Genomic DNA, 14,062 nt, shown 5'->3' on the forward strand with positions numbered 1-14,062 from the left:
TAAGTACATATAACTTTAGTGCTCAGTATTAAACCATCACTTATTTCAGTACTTTGTATACCCATAAAAATAGCCTTTACTGAAGTTCCCTAGAAAGAGAGACTTCACTGATTAAGACTGTTAGTGATGGTTCTGTATGGATACAAACATACCTATTTAGAAGGTGGTTTCTTGTTAAGCATCAGGATTAAATATCCGTATAGATACAATACCATATACTGCCATGACTTAGAAGATTTACACCATTAGGTTTGGATTCCTTACTATAAAGTGGGTCCCAAATCTAATTCTAGAGGGATGGATTGCCTCTAATATTTATTTGTGTACTTCTGTTTTCTTCTACATAACAAAAAAAAAACAATTACAGTGTCAGAATTATAATTTACTCTATATCTACTGTCTACTGTTTTAAAAATTTTGGTGTTTCAAAATATAAGATCTTATGTGACAAATAGAGTTCATTTTTATTGTGATTTCACCACCCAAAACCAATTTCATGTTCAAAATATTATTTTATTTTTATGTATATATTATTAGGCAGATCATTTAGTTAAATGCATTATCATATCTGATTTACAAACTCCCAGATATTAAATAGGTGAGAAATATCTATATATAAAGTACATGATTTTTTGATACACTGATGTTTATTTTTAAAAAACTGAGAAAGTTCTAGTTGCATCAGTTTGCTATAAAACATTAATAAACAAATTACAGTATTTCTTTTGGAAGTAAGAAGCAAGAATTCAGAAGAAAAAAGGACTAGGATTTGCGATTCATAGTAGAATGTACATTGCTTGTAAATTTTACCAAGATTCTGATACCTCAAAAGATATAAATCATGATTAACAAGTGATGGTAGCAAAAATATAATCATTTATTTAAGGCAATTAAGTAGCCTAGCAATTAGAAAGAGATTTTTCTATCAGTTCTATGCATGCATATCTCTCTTTTCTAAGCATTGAGAAAAGAGAAATTTGTCTCATCATTATGTTGTGATAACTTAAAGATTGTGCATGTTGAATTTTAAGTATTAAGTCTTAATTTAAGCCAAAGAGTTATTGATGCTTTTCTCATTATTTTATAGCTGAATCCCCAACCTCAAATTAAATAGATTTTGAATAATCAGCTCAGTAGGAATTAAAATCACTGTTGTTGGTGGTTGTAGTTGGTTGGTTTTAGTTTGTCAATCATTTTAAATGTCTTAGAAATTCTGCACAAATAATTCTAAATATGAAGTAGTAAGCAAATCACATGAATATAGCAACATATGTCATTACAAACTTTTGGTCATCAACTTTCTGACTGACTCCTTGACATCTTTATTTCTGAGACTATAGATCAGGGGGTTTAACATAGGGATGAAGACTGTATAGAACACCGAGGCCACCTTGACCATGAGCCAAGAACTCTTTGTGTTAGGTACACAGTAGAGAAATAGAATTGTTCCGTGGAAAATAGTAATGGCAGTCAGGTGGGAGGCACATGTTGAGAAGGCTTTACTACGGCCTCCAGTGGAAGGCAACTTCATGATAGTGATGAAGATGAAAACATAGGAAGTAAGAATAATAATTAGGCTGCTTATTTCATTAAATGAAGCAGAGACAAAAATAATCTTCTGACTAATGTAAGGGTCACTGCAAGATACAGCCACAATAGCAGCATGCTCACACACAAAGTTATTTATAATATTAATTCCTTGAAAGGATAGTCTCAGTAAAAAGTAAGTAAGTGTCAGAGAACAGATTAAACCCCAAGAGTATGAGGCACTTACTAAAATGAAACACAGCTTTGGGGACATGGCAACAGTGTAGAGCAGAGGATTGCACACGGCAACAAATCTGTCATAGGCCATCACAGCCAACATGTATGTTTCAGTCACGACAAATGTACATGCAAAGCAGAACTGCATGATACAGCCAGAGAAAGAGATGGTTCTGTCTTCTATGATCAAGTTTTCTAAAAGTTTGGGCGTTACAACAGTAGAGTAACAGAAATCCACAAAGGAAAGATGACTAAGGAAAAAGTACATGGGGGTATTGTGGAGCTTTGTATTGATCCTGATGATGCCAATCATTCCCAGGTTTCCTAGCACAGTGATTGTGTATATGGTCAGAAACATGAGGAACAGGGGCACCTGCAGATCCGGGTATTCAGAGAAGCCCAAGAGAATGAAGATTACAGGGTAAGTCTGGTTTTCTCGGTCCCTGAGTTAAAATAGAAAAATGGAAAGAGAGAAGCAATTAAATAAGACAGGCTGACAAAAAGTGTTTGGAGGTTTAAGGATTCCTCATAAAAAGTCATATTTGGCAATGAAAATGAAGAAGATACTTAATAAAAAATTATACTATAAAAAAGTCATATAAACAATTTTTCCAGTAGTTACAATAATTTAAATTCAAAGTACAAATTGACATAGCATAATAATTTTTTATCATTTGCAGTTTATTATTATGCACTTTACAATAAGACAGTTTACAAGATTGAAGGTGAATTACACAGGCATTAGATAAAATTGTATCATAAAATTATAAACTGTAGTACTGTCTTCTATAGCGGGTATGCTGCAAACTAGTGGTATACCTAAAACATATCTTAGTTATACAAAAAAGCGGTCACATTGATAGATCATGTCATCTAATTTCCTATTTATTCAGAGCAATTCTAATTATGAAAAAAATGGAATGAGTTATTTCTGTAAGTGCTATGTTCTTCTAAATTTTCTTAACTACTACTTTCTACTATCTAATTACAATTTCCTTAGAAGCACATTAAAACTATTTACTGACCCTAACTCAGTATAAAATTACAGTATTACTCAAAATACAATTAACACTATTGCACCTAAAAATGACATGTCTGTGTGCCAGATTAAAAACTCGACAGTTTTTACTATATTGTGATTATATTCTTTCAGGTAATATTAGACTTGTGGCCTTGATATAAAAATATCACACACACACTCACACACACACACACACACACACACACACACACACACATACATACATATATATAATTGTATATATATACAATTTTTCTTCAACTGTTACTTTAGATTTTATTGATTCTATCTACTATACTTACTATATCCTGAATACGTTTACACATTCCATACAAATTATACTGAGTCCAAATTCTATAATTAGACTTTAAAATACTTGACCCAAATCTCTGTTTCTTCTCATAAAATTTGAGCAACTTAGGGTTGATTATTATTCTACCAATAACAAATATTGTTTCAGCAAGTTCTGACACATCTTTTCATCATATTTAACTTTGGGGTCCATTTCGCAGATTTAGTATTTATCTTAATGAACTTGAGGCTAAATTTCAAAATCACTCATTTTGCCTTGGAAAGTGTCAGTCATCTATGTTCATTTGTTTCATAATTCAATGCCTTGTGTACACAATGTGCATATGTATCAGTAATAAACAATTTCATTCCTTCATTTCTGGTAAGTTGCATCTTGTTTTTTTTTTCTCATTATATTTCCTTTATGCGCAAAATATCACATATTTTAAAAACTATAGAATTACAAATATAATTTGTATCCTTAGTTTTTCTATGAAATTATTATGAGTTGACATACATATCATGACTTGTAATTAATAAAGCTGACTGTATATATAAAAAAGAAATACATAATGAATAAGTAGATATTCTCCTGAAATATTGGTCATGTAATAGTAACAAATACAGTAGCACAAATAATGTTAAATTTATCTAGCTAGGAAGATTATCATATATGCTTACCATAGAAATTATGGTCATATATAACTTTTAAAGTATGAGAAAATTAGGGTCATGAATTATTTTTCTTCTAAAATAAAATACATAAAATAAAATAAGAGTTAAATAAGCTTACCCCAACGCAGAAAATTTTGATGTATTCATTTAAGACTTTTTATAAAAATGATAGGCTCAAGGACTGCCTTTGCAGGAAATTTTATTTATTTTATGGAATATAATACAAAATGTGGGAAAATACAGGTTTTACCATGTATGTCAAAGAATATTTAAGAAAAAATATGACTTCAAATGCATAATGTTTACAAAAAAACTCAGTGATACCTGAGAGAAAGGGAAATTAAAAAAAGAGAGCCTTAGCATCATACTGTGTCCCACATTTATGTCACAGATACCTTGGGGATGTGAACCCTAGAGAATTCAAGGAAAGAATTGCTCTAGAGGCCCAAATCAAACAATTAGAGGAAACAAAACCCCATGTGATATTTTGTTTGTAATTTTATCTAATCATAGTAATACTTTCCAAGTCACGTTTAATGCTTTAAATATCTTATGAAATATTTTATAAGATATCTATATTCTTTAAACTTAAATATATACAAATATCTATTAAAATACCTATAAAATAATGCATAAACTAAGGACTAGCTTCCATGGTACTAAAAGGTACCATGCAAGTTTCCAAAGGATGATAGTAACCAATAGTTCTATCTAGCAAATTCCCTTGAACCACAACAATGACCAACATAGTATTATAACCCTGTGAGTAGAGTAGTAGCAGGCATACAGTCACAGTAACCAAAAAATTCTTTAATTGGACTTGAAACTGACCCCTCCCCCCAGAAAGAGGGAAATCATTACTTGTATTGGAAACCTAGATAACTTAGTACTCAATGCTAGTGAAGACATGGAACTTTGAGGAAACCCTGCAACACCATTTTACTAAAAAATCATAGTCTGTTGCAGCATTCTAAATATTTGTTCTCATATACAGTGATAGATGTAGTCTTCACCTGTAATCACAAAAACTCTTTGCCATAGTCAGAAACCACCACAGAAAATCACAACCTATCAATATGCAGAGTTATAGAGTTCAGTTTACCTATATCCCATAGAGATTTGCCCTAACTAAGACACAGAATGACTTCTCTAGCCAGTGACACAGGAAACTTGCTCTAACCAGAGACACAGGAGGCCTGGCTAACCAGAAACAGCACTTCTTGATTCCCAGGAGGGCTGCTCTAACCCAGCTAAACAGCTGTACTTTCCTCTACAAATGCCCACCCACTCTACTCTAAGACATCCAGGCCAGTTAACACCAGAGATAACTAGATGGCAAAAGGCAAGTGCAAGGATATAAGTGACAGAAACCAATGTAATTTGGCACCAACATAACCCAGTTCTACCACACCAATCCCTCGGTATCCTAAAACTCCCAAAGAACAAGCTTCTGTCATAAAATCCCATCTAATAAAGATAATAGAGGCCTTTAGGTAAAGCATATATAACTCCTTTTAAGAAATAGAGGAAAACTTAGGCAAACAGGTAGAAGCTCTTAAAGAGGAAACAAATAAATACCTTAAAGAAATACCAGAATATGAAATCAAACAGGTGAAAGAATTGAACAAAATGATCCAGTACCTAAAAATGGAAATAAAAAATGTTTAAAAAACCATGAGTGAGACAACTCTGGAAATGGAAAACCTAGGAAAAAGAACAGCACCTACAAATGAACACATCACCAATAGAATACAAGAGATTGAAGTTTGAATCTCAGGTGTGGAAGATAACATAGAAAAAAAATGATACATTGGTCAAAGAAAATGCCAAATGTAAAATGTTCCTAACTCAAAACTTCCAGGAAATTTGGCACACTATGAAAAAACCAAACATCAGGTAATAGGAATCGAAAAGGATAAAGATTCCAAGTTCAAAGGGTCAGAAAACATCTTTAACAAAATCATAGAAGAAAACTTCCCTAACCTAAAGAAGGAGATGGCCAAACACATACAGGAAACCAACAGAACACCAAATAGAATGCACCGGAAAATACTTCCAGCAGATAATTCTCAAAATGTTAAATGTACAGAACTAAGAAAGAATATAAAAACTGTAAGGGATAAAAGCCAAGTAAAATATACAGGCAGACCTATCAGAATCACACCAGACTTTTCAAGAGACTTTAAAAGATAGAACATTCTGGGAAGATATCATGTAGACCCTAACAGACCCCAGATGCCAGCCTAGGCTACTGTATCCTGTAAAACACTCAATTGCCGTAGATGAAGAGACCAAGATATTCCATGACCGATCCAAATTTAAACAAAATCTTTCTACTAATCCAGAACAATAGACCATAATAGAAGGAAAACTCCAATGCCAGGAGGCTAACTATACAAATTAATCACCTCTTAACAACCCAAAAGAAGAGAATAACACACACATGCATGCATGCGTACACACACACTCACACACACACATACACATACACACACACATACACACACACGATACCACCTTCAATAACAAACATAACAAAAATAACATGAACTAAAAATAATTTATCTTTAATATCTATCAACAACAATGGCCTGAATTCACAAAAAAAAAAAAAAAAGACACAGACTAACAGAGAAGATAAGAAAACTCTGGAAGTATCATTTGGCTGCATACAAGAAATACACCTCAGTTATAAAGATAGCAACTACTTCAGAGTACAGGGCTAGAAAAAAGTTTTCCAAGAAAAAGGTCCCAAGGAAAAAAAGCTGAATTTGTCATTATAATATACAATAAAATATACTTACTACCAAAAGTAATCAAAAGAGGTGGTGAAAGACACTTCATAGTAATCAAAGGAAAAATTTACCAAGATGAAGTCTCAATTATGAACATTTGTGTCCCAAATGTAAAAGAATCCAGATTAAAAAAAAAAAAAAAAAAAAACAGAATCTTTACTCAAGCTCAAATCCTACATTATACCTCACAAAATAAGTGTGGGAGACTTCAACACCCCACTCTTCCCAATGGACTGGTCATTGAAACAGAAACTAAATAGAGAATAGGTAAAATTAACAGAAGTTATGAAACAAATTAATTTAATAGACATCTCCAGAACATTTTATCACAAAACAAAAGAATATATCTTCTTCTCAGCACCTCAGGAAACGTTCTCTGAAATTGACCATATAAATGGAAAAATCAAGTCTCAACAGGTACAAGAAAATTGACATACTCCCATGCCTTCTTTCAGATCACCACGGGATGAGGCTGGTCTTTGATAACAGCAAAACCAACAGAAACCCCACATACTCATGGAAACAGAACAACTCACTGCTCATTGATAACTTGGTCAGGAAGAACATAAACAAATTAAAGACTATGTAGAATTCAATGAAAATAAAGGCACAGCATGCCCAGACTTATGGGACACAGTGAAAGCAGTGTGAAGAGCAAAAACCATAGCACTAAAGTGCCTTTATAAAGAAATTGGAGATATTCTATACTAGCAACTGAACAGTACACCTAGAAGCTCTAGAGCAAAAAGAAGCAAACACTAGCATGACAGAACGCAATAGCCAAATTCAGGGCTAAAATCAACCAAAGAAAAAGACACAAAGAATCAACAAAACTATCAGCTGTTTCTTAAGAAAACCAACAAGATACAAATACCTTTAGCCAAACTAAGTAAAGGGCACAAAGACAGTATCCAAATTAACAAAACCTAAAATGAAAAGCTAGAAAAAAAACAGAAATTGATGAAATTCACAAAATTATCTTAACACAAAAGCTTATAATTGACAAAACTGAAGAATCTATACAAAATTAGATGATTTTCAAGATAGTTACCATGTGCCAAAGATAAACCAATGTCAAGTAAACTATCCAAAGAGTACCATAACCCTTAATGTAATAGAAACAGTCATTAAAAACCTTAATCTCATACTCACTCACACACCCAACCCCCCCACACACACACACAAAGAGAGAGAGAGAGAGAGACAGAGAGAGAGAGAGAGAGAGAGAGAGAGAGAGAGAGAGAGAGAGAGAGAGAAGCTCAAAATGTAGTTAGTGCAGAATTCTACCAGACCTTCAAAGAAAGGCTAATACAAATATTCCATACAAATACTCCTCAAACTAATCCACAAAATAGAAACAGAAAGAACAGTACCTAATTCATTCTATGAAGTCACAATTATTCTAATATCTAAAACACACAATGACCCAATATATACAGAGAACTTCAGACCAGTTTCGCTTATGGGTATCGATGAATCCAAGAACACATCAAAAACAGCATTCATCACGATCAAGTAGGCTTTATCTCAGGGATACAAGGCTGGTTCAATTAAAATCCAAAACCAAAAGTGGCAATATAAACAAGCTCAAAGGAAAAAGACACATAATCAATCATCTCATTAGATACTGAAAAAGCCTTTGACAGAATACAAATCCCCTTCATGTTAAAAAATCTTGAGGAGATCAGGAAGTAATGGCACATAACTAAAAGCAATCAAAGCAATGTAGAGCAAACCACTGAACAGCCAACATCAACTTAAAAGGAGAGAAATTTGAAGCAATCTAACTAAAATCAGGAACAAGAGAAATCTGTGTACTGTATTACTAACAATTCAATATAGTATTGAATTACTAGTAAGAGCAATCAAAAAACAAAAGGAGATTGATAGGATACAAATTGGAAAGGATGAAATCAAGGTATCACTATTTACAGATGATATGATAGTATACATAAGTGATCAGCAAAATTCTGCCACATAACACCTACCTACAGCTGATCAACAACTTCAGCAAAGTGGCTGGATATAAAATTGACTCCAGCAAATCAGTAGTCTTCCTTAACACAAATGAAAAATGTGCTGAGAAAGAAATTCGGGAAACAACACCCCTTCACAATAGCCACAAATAATACAAAATACCTTGGTGTAACTAACAAAGCAAGTGAAAAATCTGTATGACATGAACTGCAAATCCTGAAAAAAGAAATCAAATAAGACCTCAGAAGATGGAAAGATCTCTCATGCTCATGTACTGGTATGATTAATATAGTAAACTAGTCACTGGTAAGTCTCTGACACCAAGGAAATGAGAGCCTCCTAGTACCCAAGGGGATGATTTTAGCAGAGAAAGGGAAAATGAACCTCTACTGACCACCTCCAGTAAATAGGCACTGCCCACGGTCGAGGTATGGTGCCACCCACCCAAAGTTTTTAACTCAGAATTGTTCCTGTCCAAAGGAATAACAGGGACGAAATATGGAGCACAGACTGAAGAAAGGATCATCTAGGGTCTGCCCCCTGAGGATACATCCTTCCTGCAAACACAAATTGCAACACTGTCACTGTTGTCAAGAGGCACCTGCTAACAGGCTCTTTGGGAGATTCAGCCAACAGCTGATCAATGCAGATGTGGCTGCTTGGAGCCAACCATCAGGCTGAGCTCAGGGACCCAGGTGGGGGAGCTGGCAGAAGGACTGGAGGAGCAGATTGCAACCCCATAGGAGGAACAACATCAGCTGGCCTGACCACCCCGTGCTCCCAGGGACTAGACCACTAACCAAGGAATGTACAGGGAAGGATCCATGGCTCCAGATACACAGATAGCAGAGGCTGGCCTTGTTGTACATCAATGGGAGGTGAGGCCTTGGGTTCTATGGAGGTTTGATGGCCCAGTCTAGGGGGATGCTGAAGGGGTGGGGCAGAAGAGGCAGCAACCCTCAGAGAAGCAAGGAGGAGAAGAGGTAGGTTGTGTGATGGGGGCTTGTGGAGGGGTGACTGGGAAATGGGATATCATTTGAGATGTAAATGAATGAAATAATTAATATAATTAATTAATTAAGTAAGTAACCACCTTATCAAAAGCAATCTTCAGAGTCAATATAATCCCCATTAAAATTCCAACACAATTTTTCACAAATATATGGAAAAATAAACACTGAGAATAGACAAAACAATTCTCAACAATTAAAGAACTTCTGGAGGAATCACCACCACTGACCTCAAGCTTCATTCATTACAGAGCAATAGTGATAAAAAACCACGTCCCATTGGTACAGAGACAGACAGGTTGATCAATGGAGTAGACTTGAAAACCCAGAAAACCTACACACCTATGGACACTTGATCTTTGACAAAGAATCCAAAAACATACAATGACAAAAAGAAAGCATCTTTACCCAATGATGCTGGTCTAACTGGTGGTCTGCATGTAGACAAATGCAAATTGATCCATATTTATCACCTTGTATAAAGCTCAATTTGAAGTGGATAAAAGACCTCAATGTAAAACCAGATGCACTGAATCTAATAGAACAGAAACAGGGAATAGCCTTGAACGCATTGGCACAGAGGAATATTTCCTGTACAGAACAACAATGGCTCGGGCACTAAGATCAACAGTTGCTAAATGGAACCTTATGAAATTGAAAAGTTTCTATAAGTTAAACCACATGTCAATGGGACAAAATGTACCTATATATTGGGAAGAGATCTTCTTTAAGTCTATATCTGTAAGATGGCTAATATCCAAAATATATAAAGAACCCAAGAAGTTAGACTTCAAAAACCAAATTTTAAAAATGGGGACCAGAACTAATCAAAGATTCTCTTTTTTCATATTTATTGGTTATTTTATTTATTTACATTTCAAATATTATCCCCCTTACCTGTTTCCCCTCCACAAGCCCCCTATACCCTCACCTTACCTCTATGAGGGCCACGCACTCTTCTTCAGTGCTCTAGCATTCCCCTACCATGGATCATCAAGCCTTCACCAGACCAAGAGGCTCCCCTCCCAGTGATGCCCCCTAAAGCAATCTTCTATTACATATCCAGCTGGAGCCAGGGGTTTCCCCATGTGTATTCTTTGGTTGGTGGTTTAGTCCCTGGGAGATTTGGGGAATCTGGTTGGTTGATATTGTTGTTCTTCCTATGGGGTTGCAAAACTCATCAACTTCTACAGTCCTTGCCCTAACTTCCACATTAGGGTCCCTGTGCTCAGTATGATGTTTTGTTGTCTGCATCCACCTCTGTATTGGTCCAGCTTGGCTGAGCCTCTCAGGGGACAGCTATACCAGGCTCCTGTCAGTAAGCACTTCTTGGCATCAGCAATAGTACCTGTGTTTGGTTTCTGCACAAAGGAGGAATCCCTAGGTGGGGCAGTATCTGGATGGACTTTCCTTCAGTCTCTGCTTTACTCTTTGTTCCTGAATTTGTTTTTAACAGGAGGAATTCTGAATTAATATTTTTGAGGTGGGTGAGCGGCCCCATTCCTCAAATGGGAGCCATGCATATATATTGGATATAGTCTCTACAGGTTCTCTTTTCCATTTGTTGGGTATTTTGGCTAAAGTCCTGCCTGTTGGGTACTTGGAACTTCTTGGGTCCCTGGCATCTGGGACTTTCCAGTGGCTACCCCAAGTTTTCCCTCCACCACTGTCGCACACCTACTTTCAAATTCTTAAACCTCTCTATTTCTCCCCCATCTCCTCTGATATCTGAACTGCCCTCCAACCCATTTTCTCTTACGCTCCTCTCTCCCTCCCAGATCCCTTTCTCCCTTCTCTGAAATCATTTTCTATACCTTTCTAAATAGGACTGTCACAATCATATTTAGGTGTGATCTTCATTCTTCTTGGGTTTCATATGATGAGTTGTATCATGGTTATTACAAGCTTCTCTTTGGCTAATATCTACTGCTCAGTGAGTACATATCATGTATGTCCTTTTGTGACTGGGTTACCTCATTCAGGATGATATTTTCAGGTACCATCCATTTGCCTATGAAACTCATAAAGTCATTGTTTTTAATAGCTGAGTAGTAATCCATTGTGTAAATGAACCACATTTTCTGTTACCATTCCTCTGTTGAAGGACATCTAGGTTCTTTCTAGCTTCTGGCTATTATAAGTAGGGGTGGTCAAAACATAACGAAACATGTGTCCTTGTTATATGTTGGAGCAACTTTTAGGTTTCTGCCCAGAAATGGTATAGCTGGGTCATCAGGTAGTACTAAGCCCAATTTTCTGAGGAACTGCCAGACTGATTTTCTGAGTGGTTGTAACAGCTTGCACTACCACCAGCAGAGAAGTCGAGAAGTGTACCTCATTTTCCACATCATTGCCACCATGTGCTGTCTCCTGCATTTTTGATCTTAGTCATTCTGACTGGTGTATGGTGAAATCTCAGAGTTCTTTTGGTTTGTGTTTCTCTGAGAGCTTCTCAGCCATTTGAAATTTCTTGGTTGAGAATTCTCTTAAACAGAGATTCTCAACTGAGGAATCAAAAGATGCTGCACCATACTGCAAAGAAATATGCACATCTACTCTTTTTTTTTTAATTTTCTTTTTTTTATTTCATTCGATATATTATTTATTTACATTTCAAATGATTTCCCATTTTCTGGTCCCCCACTCTCTGAAAGTCACATAAGGCCCCTTCCCTTCCCCTATTCTCCCACCCACCGTTTCCCACTTCCTTGTTCTGGGTTTGCCTTATACTGCTACACTGAGTCTTTCCAGAACAAGGGGCCACTCCTCTGTTCTTCTTGTATCTCATTTGATGTGTAGATTATGTTTTGGGTATTCCAGTTTTCCAGGCTAATATCTACTTATTAGTGAGTGCATACCATCATTGATCTTTTGAGACTGGGTTACCTCACTTAGTATGATGTTCTGCAGCTCCATCCATTTGCCTAAGAATTTCATGAATTCATTGTTTCTAATGGCTGAATAGTACTCCATTGTGTATATATACCACATTTTTTTGCATCCATTCTTCTGTTGAGGGATACCAGGGTTATTTCCAGCTTCTGGCTATTATAAATAGGGCTGCTATGAACATAGTGGAGCATATATCCTTATTACATGCTGGTGAATCCTCTGGGTATATGCCCAGGAGTGGTATAGCAGGATCTTTCAGAAATGACATGCCCAGTTTTCTGAGAAACCGCCAGAATGATTTCCAGAGTGGTTGTACCAATTTGCAACCCCACCAGCAGTGGAGGAGTGTTCCTCTTTCTCCACATCCTCGCCAACACCTGCTGTCTCCTGAATTTTTAATCTTAGCCATTTTGACTGGTGTAAGGTGAAATCTCAGAGTTGTTTTGATTTGCATTTCCTTGATGACTAATGAAGTTGAGCATTATTTAAGATGTTTCTCCGCCATCTGAAGTTCTTCAGGTGAGAATTCTTTGTTGAACTCTGTACCCCATTTTTAATAGGGTTATTTGGTTTTCTGGGGTCTAACTTCTTGAGTTCTTTATATATATTGGATATTAGCCCCCTATCTGATATAGGGTTGGTGAATATCCTTTCCCAATTTGTTGGTTGCCGATTTGTCCTTTTGATGGTGTCCTTTGCTTTACGGAAACTTTGTAATTTTATGGTGTCCCATTTGTCAATTCTTGATCTTAGAGCATACGCTATTGGTGTTCTGTTCAGGAACTTTCCCCCTGTACCGATGTCCTCAAGTGTCTTCTCCAGTTTCTTTTCTATTAGCTTCAGAGTATCTGGCTTTATGTTGAGGTCCTTGATCCATTTGGAGTTGAGCTTAGTACAAGGAGACAAGGATGGATCAATTCGCAGTGCACACCTACTCTTATCAGACCTTTATCTATAATAGCAAAAAACTAGAAGCAATACATATGTCCCTCAACCAAAGAATGGATACAGAAAATGTGGGCGGTGGTGGCGGCGGCAGCAGCAGCAGTGGCTGCTCCAGCTGAAGGGCCATCAGCAGTGGAACCAAGGCGTCACAGGGACCAGTTAGGCCCTGCGCCCACGACCACTGACCTTCGCTGACCAGCCGGGCGGCAAGCAGCTGCAGTTGTGCGGCGCCTTTCCTGCACGGAAGCCACTTCAGAACTCGGCCTCCCACCAGTCAGGAGAGGTGCATCCATCTTGGTTCCATACTCCAGGGATCGGACAGACTGAGGTACACAAACATAATCCGAGGCCAACACCGCGGTGGTCTGAGCCCGACGGGCGTTGGCCTGCACCCAGGCCCTGGGCGGGTCGGGGGGCAATCGGGGTGCCAACCCAGCCAGGAGGTTTTTTGCCCACGCCTGCGTGCGCACCGCCGCCATTTTGCCTGCAGGACGACAGAGAGCTCTGGCGGGCAGACCTGTAACAGGCATAGCCTGAGGCTAACAAAGCGGGGAGTCTAGGCCCCAAAAGGCACAGGACTGACCCCAAGAACTGGGCGGCTTGGTGGGCCATCTGTGAGTCAACCCGCCCAGGTGATTGTTAGCACAGCAGACTCTCCCGGCGCTTTCAGGGAGCACGGGCACGCACGCCCG

At 37.2% G+C, this 14,062-nt stretch overlaps 1 protein-coding gene across 1 annotated transcript; it reads right to left on the bottom strand.

Moving 5' to 3' along the window:
- Window positions 1-1,276: 1,276 nt before the first annotated feature.
- Window positions 1,277-13,849, bottom strand: LOC127684834 (olfactory receptor 5D13-like). The gene is made up of 2 exons (XM_052181649.1): window positions 13,803-13,849; window positions 1,277-2,207 (listed from the first exon to the last, which is right to left on the bottom strand). The coding sequence occupies exons 1-2, from the start codon at window positions 13,847-13,849 to the stop codon at window positions 1,277-1,279; spliced, it is 978 nt and encodes a 325-aa protein (XP_052037609.1).
- Between the last annotated feature and the right edge of the window lie 213 nt (window positions 13,850-14,062).

This window comes from Apodemus sylvaticus, chromosome 5 (assembly GCF_947179515.1).
Source record: "Apodemus sylvaticus chromosome 5, mApoSyl1.1, whole genome shotgun sequence".
Lineage (NCBI taxonomy): Eukaryota > Metazoa > Chordata > Mammalia > Rodentia > Muridae > Apodemus > Apodemus sylvaticus.

Coding starts and splice junctions, on each gene's coding strand:
- LOC127684834 (XM_052181649.1), bottom strand. CDS start 13,849: ATGGCGGCGGTGCGCACGCAGGCGTGGGCAAAAAACCTCCTGGCTGG. Junction 2,208..13,802: donor GCAAAAAACCTCCTGGCTGG/GTTGGCACCCCG, acceptor ATTTTAACTCAG/GGACCGAGAAAACCAGACTT.